At 38.9% G+C, this 26,611-nt stretch overlaps 1 protein-coding gene across 2 annotated transcripts; it reads right to left on the reverse strand.

The window, feature by feature from the left end:
* Nucleotides 1–582: 582 nt before the first annotated feature.
* Nucleotides 583–26,400, reverse strand: HORMAD1 (HORMA domain containing 1). Of its 2 annotated transcripts, XM_062193538.1 has the most exons (14): nt 26,368–26,400; nt 25,574–25,718; nt 23,330–23,393; nt 22,262–22,298; nt 20,631–20,651; nt 20,003–20,029; nt 15,491–15,558; nt 14,902–15,053; nt 10,970–11,229; nt 7,362–7,428; nt 7,203–7,279; nt 5,767–5,850; nt 3,558–3,626; nt 583–663 (listed from the first exon to the last, which is right to left on the reverse strand). In XM_062193538.1, the coding sequence occupies exons 1-14, from the start codon at nt 26,398–26,400 to the stop codon at nt 583–585; spliced, it is 1,185 nt and encodes a 394-aa protein (XP_062049522.1). The 2 variants fall into 2 exon arrangements, with proteins under 2 accessions (XP_062049522.1, XP_062049523.1); XM_062193539.1 differs by lacking the exon at nt 20,631–20,651.
* Nucleotides 26,401–26,611: the final 211 nt, after the last annotated feature.

Here is a 26,611-nt window from a genome sequence, read left to right on the forward strand (position 1 = left end):
GCCTACATATTAAACACTTTATTCTGCTACAAACATTAGGCCTTAAAAATAGTCATCTTTTTGATCTGTAGTGAAAAATGTAAAAACAGACAAAGCACTCATTTTTAAACCATACATCATATATTATCATGTTAACATTATATCAAAGTATTAAAGAACATTGCTTTAATAACAAAATAACAAAGCAAGTTAAATTGTAGTTTTAACATAAGTAAAAAGTGAATCCCTACAATATTTTAATACCAAAAACATTATTTGCTTCAAAAATGGACTTAGAGGGTCTTAAAAATTAATACACATTTAAAGGAAATATCCAAAAAATTATAGATCAATATTGAGCAGATAATGAATGGAATAAATTATGACATCTGTATTTTTGGTTGTGTACAAAGTTTTGAACTTGTCTCACATAATATTAAGGAGTACAATATGACAGTCAGCTAAAAACTTCATGTTACTGTATGAACTGCTTAAAATTATGTATACATTTTCAGAGGTAGGGAAAACACACCTTAACATAGCAATATACTGTCTCTTAATTTAAACGTTGAGAACTTTGCAAATGTGTAGAAGAAATAATGTTTACAAATGTTCTTTTGGTTCACTAAACTTTCTCCTTTTTGGGATTGACTCTTGACTAGGAGAATCAAAGTCATGGGGTACCTGTCAAAAGAAAACAATTACTAAGAATAGGATATGTGGATTATTTATTTATTTTGACAGAGTGATAGAGAGAGAGACAGAGAGAAAGATCTTTCATCCATTGGTTCACTCCCCAAATGGCCTTAACAGCCAGAGCTGGGCTGATCTGAAGCCAAGAGCCAGGAGCTTCTTCTGGGTTTCCCACATAGGTGCAGGGGCCCACAGACTTGGGCCATCTTCCACTGGTTTCCCAGGCCATCAGCAGAAAGCTGGATCAGAAGAGGAGCAGCCAGGACATGAACCGGTACCCACTTGGAATGCCAGTACCACAGGTGGAGGCTTAACCTACTACACCACAACACTGACCCCAGGATATATGGATTCTTTAAATATAGGATAAAATTTATTATTGCTTCCAGTGGCTGCTGAAACTCTACACATATACACACACATACAGGCAAAGTGTAAGATCCTCATTAGGGTTGTTGAGGGGTTTAGGAGATAGATTTCATCTTATGTCCTCAAAATACTTTAATAAGGGAAAACTTTTTAAATGAATTACAAATAGAGAAACATTTTCTCTTGGCACCATGGAAGATTTAAATTATGTCTTGATTTTTATTCCTCTGGTACTTAGCAGGGCTTGACAGTAAACATTTAATGCACTTTTTTTAATAAATAGGAGGATAAATCAATGAATTCCTAACAAGATCTCCTGAGTTACTGAAATTTAATTTTCCTGGAAAAAAACTCATTGAGAGTAAGATTATGATTTTATAGGAAAAAAATCAAGACTTAATACAATGGAAAAATTAAAGAATCTAATATAGTAATGGAATGTCAGGTAATTCCATTTCATTCCATTTGTAAGTTCTATAAATAGACAAAAATATTAACCAAATATATTTTTGAGATTACCCATTTAACATTTGATTTTTAAAAAATAGTCTAAGTTTTCAATTGCCTAATTTTAACCTACTATAATACTAAAATTTTAGTAGGAAAAATATAATTATTTCAGAAATGTTAAATACATTGTCTAATTTGGTAAAAAGAGGTTACAAGTATAAAACAACTGGGGCTGGCATTAAGGCACAGTAGATAAAGCTGCCATTTGCAGCGCCAACATTCCATATGGGCATTGGTTCAAGTCCCAGCTGCTCCACTTCCGATTTAGCTCCCTGCTAATGTGCCTGGGAAAGCAGCAGAAGATAGCCCATGTGCTTGGGCCCCTGCACCCACGTAGGAACCTGAAAGATGCTTCTGGCTCCTGGCTTCAGCCTGGCTCAGCCCTGGCTGTTGTGACCACTTGGAGAGTGAACCAGCAGATGGAAGACCTCTGTCTCTATCTCTGTCTCTCCCTTTCTCTTTGTAATTATTATTATTATTTATTTATTTATTTATTTTTTGACAGGCAGAGTGGATAGTGAGAGAGAGAGACAGAGAGAAAGGTCTTCCTTTTTGCCGCTGGTTCACCCTCCAATGGCCGCTGCGGCCGGCACATCGTGCTGATCCGAAGCCAGGAGCCAGGTGCTTCTCCTGGTCTCCCATGCGGGTGCAGGGCCCAAGGACTTGGGCCATCCCCCATTGCCTTCCGGGGCCATAGCAGAGAGCTGGCCTGGAAGAGGGGCAACCGGGATAGAATCCGGCGTCCCAATCAGGCCTAGAACCTGGTGTGCCGGCGCCGCAAGGCGGAGGATTAGCCTGTTAAGCCACGGCACCAGCTCTCTCTGTAATTCTTATAAATAAAATAAATAAATAAATAAATAACACTATAGGATTTAGATGAGGAAAAGTTTTCTTTCTCCAGAGGTACCAGGAGGAAATTCTACATTTTTAGAAAACACATAAATTTGAAAACTTACTTTATTTCTACTTTAGTTTTGGCCTATAGAAAGCTTAGATTTCAGGCCCAATTTCAGTTCTACATAAAAAATGGCCTGAATATTAGTCTACTCACATTTTTCTAATGCTGATCTTTATTTATTTAAAGATTTATTTTATTTATTTGAAAGAGTTACAGAGAGAGGCAGAGACAGAGAGAGAGTTTTCCATCTGCTAATTCACTCCCCAAATGGCCACAACAGAGCTAAGCTGATCCAAAGCCAGGAGCCAGGAGCTTCTTCCAGGTCTCCCACATGTGTACAGGGGTCTAAGGACTTGGGTCATCTTCTGCTGCTTTCCCAGACGCATTATCAGGGAGCTGGATCGGAAGTGGAGCAGCTGGGACTTGAATCAGCACCCATATGGGATGCCAGCACTGCAGGCCAGGGCTTTAACCCACTGCGCCACAGCAACAGCCCTGATTTCTATTTTATGAATTCTTCTAATTACTTTAAATCATTTGTGAAACAAGACAGCAGATATGTACACTGAAAACAATTAACCAACACAGTGTATCTTACTTATAAATTGTTTCATTTTTATTTTTATGAATTTCATTTATATTTTTATTTATTTTATTCATATATATTAATTATATATGGAGGGAGAGGGAGAAGGAATATCCTATCCTCTGGTTCACTCTCCAAATGACCTAAATTCCAGTGGCTGAGACAGAAGCCCAGACCTCACAATAGCTCCTACATGGGTAACAAGGACCCAAGTGTTTGAGCCATCACCTACTACCTTTCAGTGCACATTAACAGGAAGCTGGAATAGGTAGTGGAGCCGAGATTTGAACCCAGACACTCCAATCGGGAATATGGGTGTCTCAAGCAGCATCTTAACTCTTACACCAAACACCTGCCCAGCCTAACTTTTTAGAACAAAATAATTTTAACAAGATTTGAATAGCAGAACTCCAAGGTATATCCAGAAACACTATCAAATTATTTCATTTTAAATTTAATGTATAGTAATGACATTCTGATACTTGCTAATTTATTTCACCCATATATTATCATAAGACTTACATTTTTCTTAGATTCAGGCTGACTTCTCTTCCGATTTTCTTTAGATTTTACTAGCTGATTTTCATTTGCCTCCACAATGAAAATAATCAGTACTTTGTTACTCTCAAAGAACAGTCAACATTTACTTTTTCAACCTTATATGCATCTACACATAATTTTTTAAAAACAGCTTTATAAAGCTTTATAAAGATTCAGATTCTCTATGATTCATCTACACAAAAGTATACAAAACAATGAATTTAAGTATATTTACTGAGTTGTGCAACTGTCACCATAGACAATTTTAGAATACTCCCATCACTTCAAAAAGAAATTTCATATCCTTTACCTCTCACGCTTCTATTCCTTCATCCTCCCATTAGCCTTAAGACCTCCTGCCTCAATAGCTTTCCCAATTCTGACTTCCATATGAATGGAATCATGTAGTACGTGGACTTTTGTGACTGGTTTATTTCAATCAGTATATTTTCAAGGATTTCAATTTGTGCTTCATTCCTTTTTATGATGAATCTTTTTTTTTTTTTAATTTTTTGACAGGCAGAGTGGACAGTGAGAGAGAGAGAGAGACAGAGAGAAAGGTCTTCCTTTTGCCATTGGTTCACTCTCCAATGGCCGCCGCGCCCGGCGCGCTGCGTCCAGCGTACCGTGCTGATCCGAAGCCAGGAGCCAGGTGCTTTCTCCTGGTCTCCCATGTGGGTGCAGGGTCCAAGAACTTGGGCCATCCTCCACTGCCTTCCAGGGCCACAGCAGAGAGCTGGACTGGAAGAGGGGCAACCGGGACAGAATCCGGCGCCCTGACTGGGACTAGAACCTGGGGTGCCGGCGCCGCAGGCAGAGGATTAGCCTATTGAGCTGCAGTGCCGGCCCGATGAATCATTTTTGATTGTAAGGATATACCACTATTTATCTGTCAATGGACACTTAGCTTTTGCCCATATTTTGGGTGTTGTGAATAATGCTATACAGACAGTTGTTAAAATATTGTATATTGGAAGATAACAATTAGCTGCCACATTATTCTCTAAAAGAAAATTCTTTTCTGATGCTTGAAATGCCCTTTCTTAACCATACACCAGTCATGAGTCTCAAAATCAGAAGTACTCTGGCTGAGTTTATATCCAAAAACACATGGAATTTCAGAAATGAATTTATGTTCCAAAACCTCTTAAATTATAAGGAAATCTTGTTTAATAATTTCTCCCTATTTCTTATTAAAGGATACTCATCCTAAACATAAACTGGCTAGGAAGAACATTTTGCTACCAGAAGTGATAAATTTTTTGACATTCCTTTATTTCTTTCTTTCACCAGCACTTTAGTTTGAATGCTGACTTCTGTCAGTTCTAATTTCCTTGAGAATGTGTAGGGAACAAAAGGCCCCTAAACACCTCATTATAATCAGTGCTATTCTGGTAAATATTTACCAAGTTCTCTTACAGAAACAAGCTCTGGGGTGTTTGCTGATTTCCAGCTCTTAATATTACCACCTTGTCCAGTTTCAAGCTACCAACAGGACATCACTGAATGGGAGATTGGGAAGAAATACTCTGGTAGTCCACTGATAGAGTGAGCTATCTGTTCCATATCTTTGGATGTAATATTTTATACTATATTTTACAGAATGGTTTTTCTTTATACCTGAACCTTAGAGAGTAATACAAAGCTCTAAAATCAAGTATGAAATTCGAATTCATATAATGCATACCGAAAACTGAAATAAAGCAATGAGTTTTTTTGCTTAAGAACATGAGATTATTTTTATACAAGATATATACAAAATATAATTTTATAATGTTTTACTAACAAGATTATTTATAATATAGAACATGGGAATTGTTGGCATTCTAATAAATTCCCTTGGGAGTCTGGTTACTAGTAATACTAGTAATATTTCTCAAAGCCCTTCCTGGATTTTTACTCTCTAATGTACATTAAGAAAAATTAATCATTCCTTCCTTTCTGCCCCAATAAAGCTTATTTAGACTTCTCTAACAGGCCTGTTGTACATTGCTTGTTTACCTTTAGTTACTAAAATTTTAGTTAAGATCAATAACTATGTGTTATTCGGGTTATAGTCACAGCACCGAGTAAAGTACCTGATACATAATAGGTATTTAATAAATATCAGTCCAACAAATGAGGTATTAAAATAAACTCATGTGGGAAGAATTATAAGGTTAGAATGGAAAACAAACCTACAGATATTTACCATTTTATTCTGAAAGATTTTTCCACTTCTTGTTTTGCTTTCAGACATAACAAGTTCAGATGTTTTGTTGACTAACTGCTCAACCTAGAAAAGAAAACAGTTACACAAAAACAGATAACATAATAAAATTCTTATAATAAATGGAGTCCAAAAATTTAATCGCATAAAATTTAGAGTCTTTTTATATTAAGCTAATCACATAGAACAATTGAGTTGGTTCACACTTCCACCAAAAGCATAGAAGATATTGAAACCAATGCTGTACACAACTGATCATTTACTGAACTGAGAAAATCCCAAAAGAACACTAAGCATTATTCATCCAGAAGATAAGAATTTTTGCCCAATCTCATTTGGGAAAGGGGCTGGGCAGAGGAAGGTGGACAATCACAAATCCCATTATTTCCAAGTTCATAATATCTAAATATGTTATTTCAGAATTTTATAGTACTATATATGGAAAGCACAATTAACATGCTCTGCTCCAAGGCAACAAAAATGTATTATATACTTCATTTATTTTATTATTAAATTTTTTAAAAAAAAATTTGAGATGCGGGGCTGGTACCGTGGCCTAGAAGGCTAAGCCTCCACCTACAGTGCTGGCATCCCGTATGGGTGCTGCTGGTTAGAGTCCCAGTTGCTCCACTTCTGATCCAGCTCCCTGGTAATATGCCTGGGAAAGTGTTGGAAGATGGTCCAAGTTCTTGGGCCCCTGTGCCCAAATGGGAGACCAGGAAGAAGCTCCTGGCTCCTGGCTTTGGCTTGGCTCAGCCCTGGAGTTGCAGCCATTTGGGGAGTGAACCAATGGATGGAAGATTCTCTCTCTCTCTCTCTCCCTCTCTCTCTCTCTCTCCCTTTCTCTCTATATCTCTGCCTTTCAAATTTATTTAAAATAAATAAATAAATCTTTAAAAAAATTGAGATGCAACAGAGTGAGCATGAGCGCTCCTATCCACTGGTTTCACTCTCTCCAAACACAAACAATGGCCTGCCCAGGCCACAGTAAGGGGCCTTGAACCCAATCCAGGTTTCCCAAGTGGTTGGCAGGAACCCAACTACTTGAACCATTACCTGCTGCCTCCAAGGGTGCACATTATCAGGAAGCTGGATCAGAAACAAAGCTGGGTTGAACTCAGGCATTCCTAAATAGGATGTGGGTATCCTGACAGATGTGTTCAATTAGGCCAATGGCCTGCCCAGATGCCCCATTTTTAAACATGAAATAGCATGAATAATTGTATCTCTATCTAGCTCTGAAATTCTAGGTTTGTTACTAAGCAAATTCTCCAGTATTATACTCACAACTTTTCAACACATAATTGCCAGTTTTGTTAACAGTAAGTTCTCTAAACACCTAATTCTATTCTAAAAGAGCTAGAATAAGAAAATCTGGGAAACAAATTACAAGTGAGTCGGAACTATCAAGTTTGTACCTGGTTATGAGAAACGGAAAGATCTGGACTTTCTTTACACTTCATAATTTCATCCTCCTCACAAACTAAACTTGGTTCTATAAAAAAAATTTTTTTAAAGTTAAAATGGTATAAAGTTTAATTAAAGTAAGTTAGTTTTTGTTTTCATTCACATCTTACCTCCAAGTTCAGAATATCCAGGATGTTTTTTCTGCTCTTCCATTTTAGTTTCAAGGTCAAAATCATCCTACATAATTATATGTAAAAAAACGGATACATTTAAAAATAAATTGAAACAATTATATTTACTTATGAACAAATTTGTTTTATGTGAAGGCTAAATATAAAATAAAACTAGGACTGCTTTTATGTATCCTAAAAATAAAAAAAGGTCCTACTATTACTACACAACTTCTTCTTCTTCTTCTTCTTTTTTTTTTTTTTCTTGACAGGCAGAGTGGACAGTGAGAGAGAGACAGAGAGAAAGGTCTTCCTTTTGCCGTTGGTTCACCCTCCAATGGCCGCCGCGGCCGGCGCACCGTGCTGATCCGATGGCAGGAGCCAGGTGCTTCTCCTGGTCTCCCATGGGGTGCAGGGCCCAAGCACTTGGGCCATCCTCCACTGCACTCCCTGGCCACAGCAGAGAGCTGGCCTGGAAGAGGGCCAACCGGGACAGAATCCGGTGCCCCAACCGGGACTAGAACCTGGTGTGCCGGCGCCGCAAGGTGGAGGATTAGCCTGTTAAGCCACGGCGCCGGCCACAACACAACTTCTTTATTTAAGCAAAGTCAAAATCATGATTTTTCTTCACTTTGTAGAGCTGCTTTAAAAACAAATGACAAGGGGGGTGCTATGGCATAGTGGGTAAGGCTGCCGCCTGCAGGGCCGGATTCCCAAATGGGCCCTGGTTCAGGTCCTGACTGCTCTACTTCTGATCCAGTTCTCTGCTATGGCCTGGGAAAGCAGTGGAGGATGGTTCAAATGCTTGGGCCTCTGCACCCACGTGGGAAACCTGGAAGAAGCTCCTGCCTCTTGGCTTCGGATCAGCCCAGCTCCAGCTATTGCAGCCATTTGAGGAGTGGATCAGCAGATGGAAGATCTCTCTCTCTCTGCCTCTGTCTCTCTGTAACTCTGCCTTTCAAATAAATCAATAAATCTTTTCTTAAAAAAGACAAAAATATACAACTTTCTCCAAAATGAATGATAATTCTAAGAATCTTTTTAGATAGTACCATTGTTTGAGGGCACAGAATTACACGTTAACACACGCTACCACTTGTATAGCTCTAGAATCGCCATACAAATTTTAACCTACACTCTGAATATGCCCCAACTCTCTTGAGGGAGGTTAACAAAGCATAGAATCAGTCATGGTATGGTGGAAATAACAAAGCATTAACATCTGTATTTACTGATACCTTTTGCAGTGTATGTGAAAGAGACTTAAATATTTTAAAGAATGATAAAAAAAAATCCCACTTATATCTGTTTGTAAAACAAGAGTGGGATTTAGGCTTGAGGAAAGTTTTTCTCTTTTGACTGAATTCATTGAAAGTTGACTGAATTTTCTATTTGTAAAGATATTGACACAAAGCATAATTCAGAATTATGAGCCTCTGGGGGCCACTGTGGTGTAGCAAGTTAAGCCACCATCTGCTGGGCAGGCATCCCCTATGGATGCTGGTTCAAGTCCTCGCTATTCCACTTCGAATCCAGCTCCCTGCTAATGCGCCTGGGAAAGCAGCAGAAGATGGTCCAAGTACTTGGGCCCTTGCACCCATGAAGCAGACCCGGAAGAAGGTTCTGGCTCCTGGTTTCAGCCTGGCCCAGGCCTGGCCTTTGCAGTCATTTGGGGAGTGAACCAGCAGATGGAAGCTCTCTCTCTCTGTCTATAACTCTGCCTCTCATATAAGTAAAAATCTTAGAAAGATAGGAAAGAAGGAAGGAAGGAAGGAGAAATTAAAAGACAAATTGAAATGCAGAAAGATTAAAGCAGTAACTTTGACATTTACTGGCAATGAGATAACCAAATATAAAGTTATTTTATACTTCTATTCATCTATTCATTCAACCAATACTGAGAAACATTGACTCCAAATCTAAGTGCTAGGCACTGGATGATTAAAAAGATGAGTAAGGGGCAAGTGTTGTGGTGTGGTGGGTTAAGTCACCACTTTGGATGCCCCATCCCATACTGGAGTACTAGTTAGAGAGTCCTGGCTACTATGCTTTTGATCCAGCTTCTTGATAATGCATTCTGGGAGGCAGCAGATCATGACTCAAGTGCTTATACTCCTGTCACCCATCTGAGACCCAGATGGAGTTACAGACTCCTGGCTTCAGCCTGGAATAGGCTTAGCTGTTGCCAGCATTTGGGGAGCGAACCAGCAGGTGAAATCTCCCTCTCTGTCTCCCCAACTCTGTGTCACCATGCCTTTCAAATGGATAAAAATAAATAAAAATAAACATTAAAAAAAGATGACAAAGACCCTTTTCCTGCCTTCCAGAATGCTTCAGGACAGTGACACTCCAGGCCCTGAAGAAATTCAAGTACAGGCTAAAATGAACACTCAGTAGGGCTATTATATATATTATATACTGGCTGGATATTATATATTCTGTCATTAGTTGGGGACTGGACTAGTTCAATGATTTTTTTTTAATTTATTTATTTGAATGGCAGGGTTATACAGAGAGAAGGAAAGACAGAGAGATCTTCCATATGTGGGTTCACTCCCCAATGACTGTAATCACCTGGACCGAAGCCAGGAGCCTGGAACTCCATCTGGATCTCCCAAGTGGGTAGCAGGGGCTCAAGAACTTGGGCCATCTTCCACTGTTTACCCAGACACATTAGCAGGGAGATAGATGGGAAGTGGAGTAACCAGGACTCAAACCGGTGCCACATGGAATACTGGCATCAGAGGTGGCAGCTTAACCCTCTGAAGCACACCACTAGCCCTGAGTTCAATAATTTTTAAGTTATTCCCTAGGGTCCCAGGGGTTTCCTCAGGGCCCACTATGAGGACAGATGATTTCTTGAGCCTCCAGGACCATTTCTTGCTTTAGTTAGAATAGTTATGCTTTTGGGTAGGTGGAAGACAATTGGAGGGAGGAAGGGCATATCATTATATTCTTAGAATTATATCCATGAACTATATTGAATGTTTAAAAACTGATTAAAATTAAAATAATTTTTTTAAAAAAATAATAATCATGCTTTCAATTTCTGAGTAGGATGTCCTTTGTAGGAAGATTAAAAAGGCTTAAAACCACAGTACCAGATTTTATTTTATTTTAATTTTTTTTTTTTGGACAGGCAGAGTGGACAGTGAGAGAGAGAGAGAGAAAGGTCTTCCTTTTGCTGTTGGTTCACCCTCCAATGGCCGCCGCAGTAGGCGCGCTGCTGCCGGCGCACCGCACTGATCCGATGGCAGGAGCCAGGTGCTTCTCCTGGTCTCCCATGGGGTGCAGGGCCCAAGCACTTGGGCCATCCTCCACTGCACTCCCTGGCCACAGCAGAGAGCTGGCCTGGAAGAGGGGCAACCGGGACAGGATCGGTGCCCCGACCGGGACTAGAACCCAGTGTGCCGGCGCCGCAAGGCGGAGGATTAGCCTACTGAGCCACGGCGCCAGCCAGTACCAGATTTTATTTTTAAGGTTCTTTCCAACCTTGAGTTTATGATAATATGGTATTAATACAAATATCGATGAAAGCTAGAAAAATTATCAGAATTGAATCAAGCATTTGTTACTATTTTACTTTGTAACTCTTCAAATACACTCACATTTATATAATGCTCCTGTTCATTTTCTAGATCATCTTTATCCATCAGGATTTTTTGAAAGGGTGTTTTTAATTGTTTTGATGATAGTAGAAGTGTATCAATATTTTCCATTTGTTCTTTCTCTGTGGTGACTTTTACTTTAAAGTTGTGAAAAGGTGTTGGGACTTCTCCCACATTTAAGTACATAGGCTCCCCTTCAAATGTTATTCCATCACAATCACCGTCCTTAAAACCAGGAGGCTGGTAATCTGGGGGTGTAACTGCAAAGAAGTATAAACTGTGCTGTTAATGAACTGAAGAAAATGTATTAATATTATACAAATACATGAAGATTAAGAAATTTCAAATAGTATAGAAGGGCATAAACTGAAAAGTCAAAATCGTCCTACTATTTCCAACTCCCCATTTTATTCTCAAAGGTAACCTCTGTTTTCTTTACTTACCTGGCTGTGTGAGCTTGAGTAAATTATTTTTCATCCCTAATTTAATTTCTTCATTCATTAAATAAGGAAAATAATAGTACCTACCTTCATAAGATTACTATTGGTATCAAATGAATTAAATAAAGCATTGTAAAATGTTCAGGACAGAACAGGCATACATTGAGTATTTCAAAAATGTCGGTTGGTATTTTTATGCTTTATGTCTTTGAGGAGACATTACATGTAATAGAAGATTTCATACTTACATAGATTTTAGTATATATATATGTGTGTGTGTGTGTGTATGTGTGTGTGTGTGTCTCCAGCCTCTCTTTATATATACTTTAAAAACACAAATGAGATCATACTGTTCTGTATCTAGCTATTCTTCCTATCTCTCAGATAATTTATCAGTCAACTCTTTTATATTTTTAAAATTTTTTTCAGTCCATTCTTTTAAACAACTTGCACAGTATTCTATTATATAAATGGTTCATAATTTACTCAATCTTCAATGAAAGACACATTTCCAGGTGTTTCTATTTTAGCCATTGTTATAATGAAAATCTTTATAAATATATAACCTTGTATATTTGTGCAAGTATACTCTCAAGATATTTTTCTAGCTTACGAATTTCTAGCTTTGGGGCTAGCATTGTGGCACAGCTATTAAGCCACTGCCTGTAATACGGGCATTCCATATGGGTACCAGTTCAAGTCCTATTCCACTTCCGATCCAGCTCCCTGCTAATGTACCTGGGAAAGCAGCAGAGAATGGCCCAAGTGTTTAGACCCCTGCACTCAGGTAGGAGATCCCACATAGAGTTCCTGGTTTCTGGCTTTGGCTTGGCCCAGCCCCAGCCATTGTGACCATCTGGGGAGTGAAACACCAGATGGAAGATTCTCTCTGAAACTGCTTTTCAAGTAAATAAATAATTTTTTAAAAAGTTTTTAGATTCAAAAGAATGTGCATCTGAAATTTTGATAGTGTGGCATAGCAGATAATCTGCTACCTGATATACCATATGGGCTCCAGTTCATGTCCCAGCTGCTCCATTTCTGATCAAGCTCCCTGCTAACATGCCTGGGAAAGCAGGGGAGGATGGCCTAAGTCCTTAGGCCCTTGCACCCACATGAGACCCAGAAGAAGCTCCTGGCTCCTGGCTCCTGGCTCCTGGCTTTGGCTCAGCTCCAGCCGTTGAAGCCATTTGAGGAGTGATGTGGTGGATGGAACATTCTATACATCTGTGTAGTCTCTCTTTCTGTGTAACTCTGCCTTTTAAGTAAGTAAATAAATAAATCTTTAAAAACAGAAACAAAAAAAATTGTTTTAAAGGCTGACAGGGCCAGTATTGTGGCATAGTAGGTTAAGCTACTGCTTATGCAGCTGGCATTCCTTTAAAAAATACACTGGCTGGCACCGCGGCTCACTAGGCTAATCCTCCGCATGTGGTACCAGCACCCGGGTTCTAGTCCCGGTTGGGGCGCTGGTTCTGTCCCGGTTGCTCCTCTTCCAGGCCAGCTCTCTGCTATGGCCCGGGAAGGCAGTGGAGGATGGCCCAAGTCCTTGGGCCCTGCACCCGCATGGGAGACCAGGAGGAAGCACCTGGCTCCTGGCTTCGGATCGGTGCAGTGCGCCGGCCGTGGTGGCCTTTTAGGGGATGAACCAACAGAAGGAAGATCTTTCTCTCTCTCTCTCACTGTCTAACTCTGCCTGTCAAAAAAACAAAAAACAAAAAACATTGATACCGCTATACCGTCCTCCAAAAATGTTGAACCAATATACATTCCTTCAAGGATGTCAGAGCTGGCATATGGCGTAGCAGGTTAAGCAGCTAACTTTGACACTGGCATCCCATATGAGCACTGGTTCGAGTCCTTGCTACTCCACTTCCAATCCAGCTCCCTGCTAATGCAAATGAGGAAACAGCAGAAAATGACCCAAGTGCTTGGGCTGGGTCACTGCCACCCACATGAGAGACCTAAGTGGAGATCAAGGCTTCTGGCTTCGGCCTGGCCTAGTCCTGCCCACTGTGGTCACTTGGGGAGCGTAGTAGAGGATGGAAGATCTCTCTCTCTCACTCTCTGTCTCTCTAGCTCTGCCATTAAAATAAATAAATCTTTTTTTTAAAAAAAAGTATAAAAGTGCCTACTTCCCCATATCCTTGTCAATAATGAGTTTACAAGTTTTACTAATCTGATAAGTGATAACTGGTATCTCCATGTTTTGTTTCTTTACAATTATAAGAGAGGTTATATTTCACATGGAAATGTTCCTATAATTGACAAGTATATATGTTAAAGTCTGTTTTTGTAAGTTTTTTCAAATACTAATATTAAACATAATTTTTAAAATTTCAATAAGTATATAACAATTTAGATGCTAAAAAAATTTGGGATAGAAACCAATTATTTCAATAATAATAAAACATAAAGATACTGGGGCCATTGCTGTGGTATAGTAGTTTAAGCATCTCCCTGCAGCGCCAGCATCCCATATGGGTGCCTCTTCAAGTCCTGGCTGCTCCACTTCTGATCCAGCTCTCTGCTGATGACCTGGGAAAGTAGTAGAAGATGGCCCAAATGCTTGGGAATCCCTGCACACACATGGGAGACCTGGAAGAAGCTCCTGGCTCTTGGGACAACTGGTTCAGCTCTGGCTGCTGCAGCCATTTGGGGAGTGAACCGGTGGAGGAAAGACCTCTCTTCTTCTTTTTAATTTTTTTAAAAAGATTTATTTATTTATTTGAAAGAGTTACACAGAGAGAGAAGGAGGGGCAAGGAGAGAGAGAAAAGTCTTCCATCTGCTGGTTTACTCCCCAACTGGCTGCAGCAGCCGGAGCTGCACTGATCTGAAGCCAGGAGCCTGGAGCTTCTTCGGGTCTCCTATGCAGGTGCAAGGGCCCAAGGACTTGGAACATCTTCTACTGCTTTCCCAGGCCATAGCAGAGAGCTGGATCGGAAGTAGAGCGGCTGGGACTCAAACTGGTGCCCATATGCAATGCTAGCACTACAGGCAGCAGCTTTACCTGCTACACCACAGCGCTGGCCCCAAGACCTCTCTCTCTCTTGTTTCTCCCTTTCTTTGTCTGTAATTCTGCCTTTCAAATAAATAAAGTCTTTTTTAAAAAATATTTATTTATTTATCTGAAAGGCAGAGTTACAGAGAGGGAAAGGCAGAGGCAGAGAGAGTCAGAGAGGTCTTTCATTCCCTGGTTCACTCCCCAAATGGCTGCAATGGTCAGAGCTGAGTCAATTCGAAGCCAGGAGCCAAGAGCTTCTTGGGGTCTCCAACATGGGTGCAGGGGCCCGAGCATTTGGGCTATCTTCCATTGCTTTCCCAGGATATAGCAGAGAGCTGGATCAGAAGTGGAGCAGCCAGGACTCAAACCGGTGCTCATATGGGATGCTGGCACTGCAAGGGGTGGGTTTACTCACTATGCCACAGCATCAGCCCTAATAAATAAAATCTTTAAAAAAAAATAAAGATATCAACTGAAACAGATGTACCTTCATCATAGTAAAAGAGTTTCATGGTCAAACAAACATCATTAGGTAAAGGTCCAAGATTTTGCATTAGAATATAAATCTTCCGAATGAGGAGAATACTTGCTTTCTTGGTATCAGCAGGTGACGTGCTAGATTTATTGCTTTGGTTTTCACTAGAAGAGAATAACACATTAATATCCTTCCTGAAAACTGTGGATTTTAATATCATAACTTCATTTTTCAAGTATTTGATTACTATTCTTTATATGCATTGTGTTTTAATGTCATTATTATGAAATTTTTAATTACTATTATAACGCAAAACCTAATCTTACATAAATAAAATTAATATGAATTTTATAAGATATTTAAAGTAAATAAATGGATTTAAATTATATTTCTAATCATTAAAATTAGGTTTCCACAAGTAAAATGGTACATAATTAGCCATAAAATTCTGGCTTGCAACTTTTCCAAGCTACCACTCCATTTTATATAGGTATATCTTTATGGCTAATTTGAGATATTTGAGGATTTTTGAATTAATCCTGAAGTTTTGCTATATAGCATAATGAATAAATGCTAATCTGTAACACAAAGAGAATAATACCTTAAGAAGTCCATGATTGGTCCATTACTGGTGTACTTGAATTTAAATTGGTAACATTCTGAAATTGCCTTAAATAGAAAACAGTGCAGTTATATATCTGATATATAGTACTGGCTGAAAAATAATTAAGTATTGCTTTTGTATAGCTCTTCATATGTGCCCATAATTTTTTTCTCTCATGCTAATCCATATTGGTACATGGATTTTTTTAGAAAACTTTTATTTAATAATTATAAATTTTGAAAGTACAACTTTTAGATTATAGCAGTTTTTCCCCCCACAACCACCCTCCACCTGCAAACCATCCCATCTCCTACTCCCTCTCCTATCCCATTCTTCATTAATATTTGTTTTTAATTATATGCAGAAGATCAACTTATTATATACTAAGTAAAGATTTTAACAATTTACACTCACACAGACACACAAAGTAGAAAGTACTGTTTGAAGACTAGTTTTACCGTTAATTCTCATAGTATAACACATTAAGGACAGAGATCCTATGTGGGGAGTAAGTGCACAGTGACTCCTGTTGTTGATTTAACAATTGACACTCTTATTTATGACGTCAGTAATCACCCGAGGCTCTTGTCATGAGCTGTCAAGGCTATGAAATCCTCTTGAGTTCACAAACTCCGACCTTATTTAGACAAGGCCATAATCAAAGTGGAAGTTCTCTCCTCCCTTCAGAGAAAGGTACCTCTTTCTTTGATGGCCCGTTCTTTCCAATGGGATCTCATTCAGAGAGATCTTTCATTTAGGTCATTTTTTGCCAGAGTGTCTTGGCTTTCTATGCCTGAGAAACTCTCATGGGCTTTTTAGCCAGATCCGCTGATTCTGAGGCCAGAGTGCTGTTTAGGGCATTTGCCATTCTATGAGTCTGCTGTGTATCCTGCTTCCCATGTTGGGTCGTTCTCTCCTTTTTAATTCTATCAATTATTATTAGTGGACACTGGTCTTATTTATGTGATCCCTTTGACACTTAATCCTATCTTTATGATCAATCATGAAATTAAACTGATCACTTTAACTAGTAAGATAGCATTGGTACCTGCCGACTTAATCGGATTTGGAGTCCCATGGCATGTTTCTAGCTTTACCATTAGGGGTAAGTCCAGGGGAGCACGTGCCAAATGGTACAAGGATACTTTCAAGCCCTTTTAGCTAATTCCCATGGTTTGGAAATTATGGCTCCAGCCATGGAGAGAAATTTATTCTTCCACTCATTGCAATATGTTATGTATACCAGATAAAGAACTCCTTAATAAGTAGGTAAGGGAGGCACAGTGTACTCACAGCTACTCACCAGAGTAGCTAAGTGCTATGATTTGAATGTGTCCTCAAAGGTTCATATGTTGGAAACTTAATTCCCAGAGCAAGAGTTGAGAAGTAGGACTTCAAGAAGTGACTGTGTCACAAAGACACTGCTGTTGCGAATGGATTAATCCTGTTATTATGGTAATTGGTTAATTATCATAGGATTAGTTTATTTATTGCAGAAATGGGATCCTGATAAAAGGATGAGCTCAGCCCCTTTCCTTTCTAACCCTCCCATTTCTGGTGCTCTCTCTCTTTTCTTTTTTTTTATTTTTTTATTTTTGACAGGCAGAGTGAACAGTGAGAGAGAAAGGTCTTCCTTTTGCCATTGGTTCACCCTCCAATGGCCGCCGCAGCCGGCGCACCGCGCTGATCCCAAGGCAGGAGCCAGGTGCTTCTCCTGGTCTCCCACGTGGGTGCAGGGCCCAAGGACTTGGGCCATCCTCCACTGCACTCCTGGGCCATAGCAGAGAGCTGGCCTGGAAGAGGGGCAACCGGGACAGGATCCGATGCCCCGACCGGGCCTAGAACCTGGTGTGCCAGTGCCACAAGGCGGAGGATTAGCCTGTTGAGCCACAGCGCCGCCGGCCATTTCTGGTGCTCTCTTGACCTTCCACCTTTCACTATCAGATGAACACAGTAAGAAGGCCCTAATCAGAAGTCATCAGACCCTTGATATTGGACTTCCCAGCTATAACTAATAAATCTCTCCCTTTAAAAATTACCCAGTCATGGTATTATTACAGCAGCCTAAAATGGACTAACGTAGAAATTTGGTAACAAGATGTAGGGCTGTTACTATGATAAATACCTGGAAACATGGAAGCAGATTTGGAACTGGGTAACAGGTAGAGGCTGAAAGAATTCGGACAAGCAAGATACACAAAGTCTACAATGTTACAAACAGAGTACTAAGGGTGGTTATGTTAAGGGGTCAGAAGAAAAAAAACTGCTGAAGAGGGACCCCAAATCTTTCTAAGGATTAAATAAGTCATTATGATCAGAACGTTAGAAATATAAATGGCAAAGGCCATTCTAAAGAAGTCAAATGGAAATGAAGGGTGTGGGGGCTGGTGCTGTGGCACAGTGGGTTAAAGCCCCAGCCTGTGGTGCTGGCATCCCATATGGGCGCCGGTTTGAGTCCTGGCTGCTACACTTTTGATCCAACTCCCTGCTATGGTCTGGGAAAGCAGTAGAAGATGGCCCAAGTCTTTGGGCCTCTGCACCTGTGTGGGAGACCTAGAATAAGCTCCTGGCTCCTGGCTTTGGATTGGCACAGCTCTGGTCATTGTGCCAGTTGGGGAGTGAACCAGCAGATGGAAGACCTCTCTTTCTCTCTCTGCCTCTCCTTCTCTCTCTGGGTAATTCTGATTTTCAAATAAATAAAAAGAAATCTTTAAAAAAAAAACAGTAGTCTTCTATAAAACTCAGTTTGGCTCTTCTCTTGTATGCACCTGTCACTATGTTAAGCCCTACACCACTGATTAAGGACTTTGCATAGTCTTCACCAGCCAAATGACCCTTATCAAGTGCAACCCCTCAATCTTGAACTACCCAGCCTCTGGAACCATGAGATGAATAAACTTTTATTCTTTAGAAATACCCCGCTTTAGTATTTAATTATGGCAACAGAAAATAGAAGCATAGGGCTTACATTTTTGCTATATTGTAACCAGATAAGCCATTTAAGCCTTCTAAGTCTCATTTTCCCCAGTTAAAAAAGTTGAAGGGGGCCAGTGCAGCAGGTTAAGCCGCTGTCTGCAGTGCTGGCATCACATATGGCTAACAGTTTGAGGTCCAGCTGCTCCACTTCTGATCTAGCTCCCTGCTAATGTGCCAGGGAAAGCAGCAGGGAATGGCCCAAGTGTTTAGGTCCCTGTACTCAAGTGGGAAACCTGGAAGAAGCTCCTGGCTCCTGGCTTCTGCCTGGCCCAGCCCTGCACATTACGGCCATTTGGGGAGTAAACCAGCTCTCTCTCTGTGATTCTTTCAAATAAGTAAATAAATAAATCTTAAAAAAAGAAAGTTAAAGACCGTACCTATCTCATTAGTGGATGTGAATATTTATCAGATGTGATGGATAATTTATACAGATTACTTAAAGTGCCTGACACAGTAAACACTCAATAAATACTTTTAATGCATCAATAAGATTGCTTATTTACTGATATAAAAATGCATTATAGAACATATTTTAAAATGAATATTTTTCTAAATAATCACTAAGTTTTCTGAGCAATAAACTACTTTATAGCCTTTGCCCAAATGACCTAGTTTGTGATATAGATATATATTAATTATACATTAAACATTAAGTACAGTGTTGAATATCAAAGAAAATACACATTCCCAGCCCTCCTAAAGCTCAAATACCTTAATACTTTGTCTTATATACATTTCAGTGCTTACATAGATGGGCATTAGTTCCTTCTCTTTCTGCTTTTTAAATACATTTAAATCTGCATCTCCATGACTGAGTAAAGCTTTGTATTTTAACAGCTGTAGTGTTATGATTAGTCTCCCAGATCACGAACTAGTCCTTCCTAGTTTCAAATCCTAGTTCTGTCACTTGTGCCTCTGTGACTTTGGGCAAGAAATCTTGTATCTAGATTTCCTAATCTGTGAAGTGGAGATAATAATGGTAGTTACCTCATAATGACTATGATGAATAAATAAGATAATGCAAAAAAGAAAAACAACAAAGCCTTATACTTAAACAACAAAGCCTTATACTTAGAGTAAACACTCCATAGATCTTTCTCCTTTGTTTCTGAATTTCCCTTTTTTTCCTTATCCTCTCTTATCTCCTGTAATTGTCAGATGAACAGGTGGATGCAACTGCATTGAGTATTCAAGGTTCAAGGATGAGTTTCTCATTTTTCCCTAAACTCAAGCCCTTTTATAATTCTAGATAATGAGTATTGTAAAGAACCAGAAATTGGGTGATTTAGATTATTTCTAACAGTTTGTAAGCTTTACTGCCTAGTATCAGTTACATAATCTCTCTCTTGTTGTATTAATCTGTTTCAAGATGTAAGTTTGGCTTTACTTCAGAAGTTTTGTGAGATTCAAACATGAAAACATATGAACAGTATGCTAATTAAAGCACAGATAAAATCATAAATATTAGAATATGTCTATGCTGTTTTTGATATCAAAAGCTTTATGCTTCTTTACTAACAAAAACACACTCACCTGAGGGTCTTCTGGATTGGTGTAAACCTATTTTAAAATAATTTACAATCGAATTATTATTATTATTATTATTATTTTGACAGAGTGGATAGTGAGAGAGAGAGACAGAGAGAAAGGTCTTCCTTTTTGCCGCTGGTTCACCCTCCAATGGCCGCTGCGGCTGGCGCATCGCGCTGATCCAAAGCCAGGAGCCAGGTGCTTCTCCTGGTCTCCCATGCGGGTGCAGGGCCCAGGGACTTGGGCCATCCTCCACTGCCTTCCCGGGCCATAGCAGAGAGCTGGCCTGGAAGAGGGGCAACTGGGACAGAATCCGGCGCCCCAACCGGGACTAGAACCCGGTGTGCCGGCGCCGCAAGGCGGAGGATTAGCCTGTTAAGCCACGGTGCCGGCCTACAATTGAATTATTTTAGGCTAAGTACTTAAGAAAAATTAAATTGGATGTTTACACTAAACTATAAACAACTCAGCAAAACAAAGAACAAAAACAACCCCCAAAACATCAGTTTATTATTTTTCCCCCAATGGTCAGTTGTTTGAATAGAGTGACAATCAATAGTGTCATTTTAATTAAGCAAGACTGAATGTGAGAGTCTTTAAGAAAAAGAACATGCAAGTTAGTTATACTTACTGCTAGAACAATCATTCTTAGCTGAAATACAACAAAGAACAAAATTCTTACTTGTATACTATAGTTTTTCATGATGGATAATAAGAACTCTTTGTCCTATTTCAACACATATTTCTAATAACAAATAACTAATGCAGAAAACAGACTTCAAATCATGCCTATAAAGAAATGCTTTAGATATACTTATATATTTCCAAAATATCTTTCAACTTGACATACTGGGCTGAAATTCATGCCAGCACTTTACTATATTAACTTAGTCAAATAGGACATTGCTGCCAGTTACAAAGAAAATATATATTATTAAATAGCACATTAAAACTTACCAATATGAGAACTGATTTTGAAAACAGAGGAAGTAGAGAGTTTGAGGCTATGCATTTAACAAAGGGAAAAGACTTTGGAGACCATAATAGCAGAAAAACAGAAAATCAATGGCTCAAATGATATGCCAAAAACAGGAGTTATCCTTGATTGTGATATCTTCCTTACACTCCAGAACCAATTTAAGAACACATTCCAAACTGTTCTACTGTCAAATCTAACTTGAATCTCCTCCTCTGCTGTCCTGATCTTAGCCACCGTTATTTCTCATTAGAACTACAGTAATGGCCTAAGTGCTATTTTCCTAAGACTCCTACATTCCACATCAGAATACCTGCATTTGACTTCTCACTCTGGTCCTGACTCCAGCTTTCAGCCAATGCAGACCCTGGGAGGCAGTAGTAATAGCTAGAGTAGGGAGCTGGCGCTGTGGCGTAGCAGGTAAAGCCGCTTCCTGAAGTGCCAGCATCCCATATGGGCACCAGATCGAGTCCCAGCTGCTCCACTTCCCATTCAGCTCTCTACTATGGCCTGGAAAAGCAGTAGAAGATGGCCCAACTCCTTGGGCCACTGAACCTGCATGGGAGACCTGGAAGAAGCTCCTGGTTCCTGGCTTCAGGTCAGCGCAGCTACAGCTGTTGCAGCCAATTGGGAAGTGAACCAGTGGATGAAAGATTTCTCTCTCTTTCTCTCTCTCTCTCTTTCTCTCTCTCTCTGTCTCTCTCTCTGCCTCTCCTTCAGTGTAACTCTGACTTTCAAGTAAACAAATAAATCTTAAAAAAAAAAAAAAAAAGAGAGAAAAAATAACTGGTGTAAATAACTGGTCTCCTGCCACCTGTGTTGGAGACCTAGATTGTGTTCCCATCTATGATTTCCAGCCCTAGCCCAGCCCCAGCCAATGCAGGCATTTAGGGAGTGAACCAGTAGACAGGAGCTCTCTCTGCCTCTCAAATAAAAAAAAATTATTAGTATAAACATTGTACAATAAAAATTGTAGAAGGCATGTGAAACTAAGAATGAATTATTTTATAAAACTTTTAAATTCATTAATTTTTAATAAGTTAACGTGTTATTAATACAAATGAGTACTAATTAACCAAAACTAGCTTGAGAAAAATCTGTTTAGTATTAATTTCATTAGCTTTAAATGAGTTGAATATTAGGCTTTAAAATTTTCAGACTTTTCAGTAATACAGACTGACCTTTGCCCAACTTAGTTTAAATTAATGTTTTACTACATGGTAATCCCTTTAAGGCTTGTACAATAGAAACTATAGAAAAAAGGATAAAGAGATTGAAAAACTTACATATTTCTTCTGTAAAGCATCATAACATCCCAGCATCCTAAAAAAATTCAAGGATTCTTTTTAGAATAGTATGTTCAAAAATAAACCTTTTCATAAATCTCCATAGTCACATTGCTAAATAACAGAAAACATTTTATTACCTATATTAAAACAAAAAATAATATGGAAGAAATATAAAATGATGAGGCCAGCATTGTGGCACAGCAAGGTAAGCTACAGCCTGCAATGCTGGCAGGCCGTATCAGCGCATCAGTTTGAGTCCTCGCTGTTCCACTTCCATTCCAATTCCCTGCCAATGCACTTGGGAGGATGGTGGAAGATGGCCCAAGTATTTGGGTTCCTGCCACCCATTTAGGAGACCTGGGTGGAGTTTCTGGCTCCTGGCTTTGGCCTGGCCCAGCCCTGGCCATTGTTGCTATTTGGGTGTGAACAAGCAGATGGAAGATCTTTCTATTATTCTGTCTTTCAAATAAAAATAAATCTTCAAAAAATATATAAAATGATAGGGGATGGAAGAGAAAATATAAAATATTAGACAGCTATTTATGGGGAGTAATAATAGGTAAATGAAACCTGTTCACACAGAACACAGAAAAAAGGACAACTTTTAATGAAAAAAATTCAAACTTACAAAAATGGTATTCCACATTAAAAGATGAATCATTAAAAGTTAGTTAGAGGCTAGCCTTGTGGCGTAGTGGGTTAAGCCACAGCCTATAACACCAGAATCCCAAATGGGTGCTGGTTTGAGTCCTGGCTGCTCCACTTTCTATCCAGCTCCCTCCTAATGCACCTGGGAAAGCAGCAGAAGATGGCCCGATTCTTCGAGCCTCTGCATGCTTATGCGAGACCTGGATGAAGTTCTTGGCTTCTGGCTTCTGCCTGGCCCAGCCTTGGACACTGGGGCCATTTGGAGAGTGAACTAGTGAATGGAAGATAATTCTGTCTGTCTCTCTTGCACTCTCTAATTCTGCCTTTCAAATAAATAAAATAAATCTTAAAAAAATTTAAATTTTAAAAAGTTGGTTATACATTTTTTTTTCTATCTTTAGGTATTCTTTTACTTACCACTTCACTAGTTGTGAAGACCCTGGACAATTTTTATCTTCCCTCAGAATTTTGACACAAATATCTAAATACAAAATGATGAAATAAACATACAGTTACTCAAAAACAGTAAACTAGAAATTTGAAAAGATTATTTTCCTCAGCCAGGTATTACAGTTACATTATTAATGGTCATGCATAGATCATAGGTATTATTAATCTAATTAAGGAAAGATAAGTTATTTACCCTTATTATAAAATGCTTCGTAATGATTAAGATATCAGTTTATGAGTAGAAAAATTTTCATTTTTAAAGATTATAGAATATAAAATTGGATACAGGGTGGGCATTTGGCATAATGGTTAAGACTGCTAGAGACACCTGTACCCCACATCAGAGTGCCTTGGTTCAAGTCCCTGCTCTGCTCATACAATGGGAAGCAGCAGGTGAAGGTTCAAGCAGTTGGATTCCTGACATCCATGTGTGAGACCTTGGTTGAATTCCTGGTTCCTGTCTTCAGCCTGGCCCAGCTTCAGCTGTTGCAGGCATCTGGAGAGTGAATCTGTAAACAGGAGGTCTCTGCCTCTCTGTCTAATTCTGTCTCTTTCAAATAAATATAAATAAATAAATTTTAAATTGTATACAATGCTTTCATGCCATCATTATTCGAGAGTCTTAGAATATTTGCTATGGACTCTTATTTCAATAAACAAATGTAAAAAGCCAAGAAATTAACTGGCTATCAAAGACAAAGAGCTTTTCAAAGAAGCAACATGTAACACTTAACATTTCTCCCAGTACATCATCAGTACATAATATTATACACAGATTTTATTTCTGGAAATCAGCTATTATTGTAGTATAAACTATCTATATTATTTTTATTTCCTTAAAATAGCACAAAAACATATAATAGCACTGTACAGAGTTATAAAGAACAGGATGTTTTTATCTATTTACTTCATTATAAGTGTAATATAAGGTGAAACTTACATGAGAAACTGAGAGACAATTTTACAAGCAAATACTTTCAAAGGTATTCCATATACTTAGAGAGAAAAGAAAAAACATTTAGAGGCAGGCATTTAGCCTAGCAATTAAGATGTCATTTGGGACACCACCCACAACCTTATCAGAATGCTTGGGTTTGAGTCCCAGCTCTGCTCCTGATTCCAGCTCCCTGCTATAAAGCACACTCTGAGAGGCAGCAGGGGATGGTGAAAGAAGTTGAATCTGAGCAACTCACATGGGAGAACCAGATTGATTCTCAGCTTTGCCTGGCCCAACTCCAGCTGTTGTGGGCATTTGGGCAGTAAACCAGCAGATGGGAACTCTGGTTGGCTGGCTGTTTAAATCTCTCCTTTTCTGATTCTCAGAATAAGAAGTACAAACAAAACTTGTACATAAACGTGGCATTATACATAGTAGCCAAAGAGAGGAAACAACCTAAATGTTTATCAACAGATAAATGGATAACTAAAATGTGGTACAGACAGAAAATGGAACATTAGTCAGCAATGAAACAGAAAGTACTAATCTGTACTACTTGGAAAAACCTTGAAAAAACTATATACTAACTGAAAGAAGCCATGGGGACGGTGCTGTGGCATAGTAGGTTAAGCCTCTGCCAACGGCACTGGCATTCCATAGGGGTGCCAGTTCGCGTCCCTGCTACTCTTCTTCTGATCCAGCTCTCTGCCTATTGTCTGGGAATGCAGTGGAAGAAGGCCCAAGTGGTTGGGCCCCTGCACAGTGTGAGAGATCTGGAAGAAGCTCCTGGCTCTTGACTTTGGCTTGGCCCAGTGCTGGCTGTTGCAGAAATTTGGGGAATGAACCAGCGGATGGAAAATCTCTATCTGTAACGCTACCTCTCAAACGAATAAATAAAATCTTTAAAAAAGCCAGTCACAAAAGACCACATATTGTATGATTCCTATATATGAAATGTCCAGAAAAGGTAAAACCATAGAAATAAGAAGGTTAATGCCTAGGACTGGGAAGTTCGGGGGGAAGTGGGCTGTAATGATAGGGATTTCTTTGTGGAGTGATGAAACTGTTCTAAAATTGATTGTGATGATGGTTGCACATTTTGTGACTATATTAAAAATCATTGAATAGTACACTTTGAGGAAGTAAACTGTCAGGTGCATGAATTATTTAAAATTGTTACTAAAAATCAAAATCTTAAGAGTCAAAACTTATAGCTGTAGAGCAAGGCAAAATAAAATTAACATTTTAAAGTTTTAAAATAAATATTATATTACCATCTAGATATCTCGTTCCATAAGCACATTCTGGAAATATTCCTCTCAAGTACGTGATGCAGGATATTGAAATTGCTAGGAGCCGCTTCACTAACATCAAAGATTGCTGCTCATTTGTTATTTTATTAGGAAATATCACTGCACTCTAAAATTCAAGAAGAATTAAAACATCTTATATTTATCAAATATAAAATTCCTTTGGACAGAAAACAAATCCAATTTTGTGTATGCATAGTACTATCCCAAAGAACTCCTCTGCATGATGGTTATAAAACCCCAGAAAGTCAGGATGGCTTCTAAAATGTGAAGCTGTTTCTAGGGTGAAGCCCCAAGATAATGTGTAAGTACTTAAGAATGCCCTTGCAGATTTACTGTCTATGTGTAATATATGGATAGATAACACTGATTTTCTCTTTTGTCACTTAACGGGTTGCTTCAAAAGAGGTTAACTATAATGCAAGATGCTATGCAAATGTAACAATTTTATCTCTGTCTCTGGATCAAAGACATTCATCATCTGGGGGTCTGCTATGAGTAAATTCATCCAAGCAATAGAACAGCATTCATTAATACCAACTGTAAACTAACTTGAACCAGCAATTTAACATCTGGTAGAAATCTCCATTATTTCAAAAGTTTAGCAAATATTTTCATTTCTCAAAACATGGAGTTTCCTTATATCATTAAAGCCTCAAACACTTGATTCTAACTTTCAAATATAAAAGTAATTAAGACTTCAAGAAAAGCATAAAATCTGCTAAATATTAAAATAGATAAAATACAGGCAATCATACCGTGGGAGTCCTCTGCAACTGTGCAGTGGCCATCTTCTGATAAAATATTTTCTTTAATTCAACCTTGCGACACAAACAGTAGCTTTAACTTCAGATCTGAACTTCTTAAATCTCTAACGTGCTAGTGTAGTACAAAGAATTTTAGATGAACAAATATGAGCATTTCTTTACTTCCAATGGACTCTTCAGAAACATAATGACCCATATGGTTGTACATCCTATTTGAAGGCCTTTGACTAGCGCG

This window comes from Lepus europaeus, chromosome 5, assembly GCF_033115175.1.
Source record: "Lepus europaeus isolate LE1 chromosome 5, mLepTim1.pri, whole genome shotgun sequence".
Taxonomy (NCBI): Eukaryota; Metazoa; Chordata; class Mammalia; order Lagomorpha; family Leporidae; genus Lepus; species Lepus europaeus.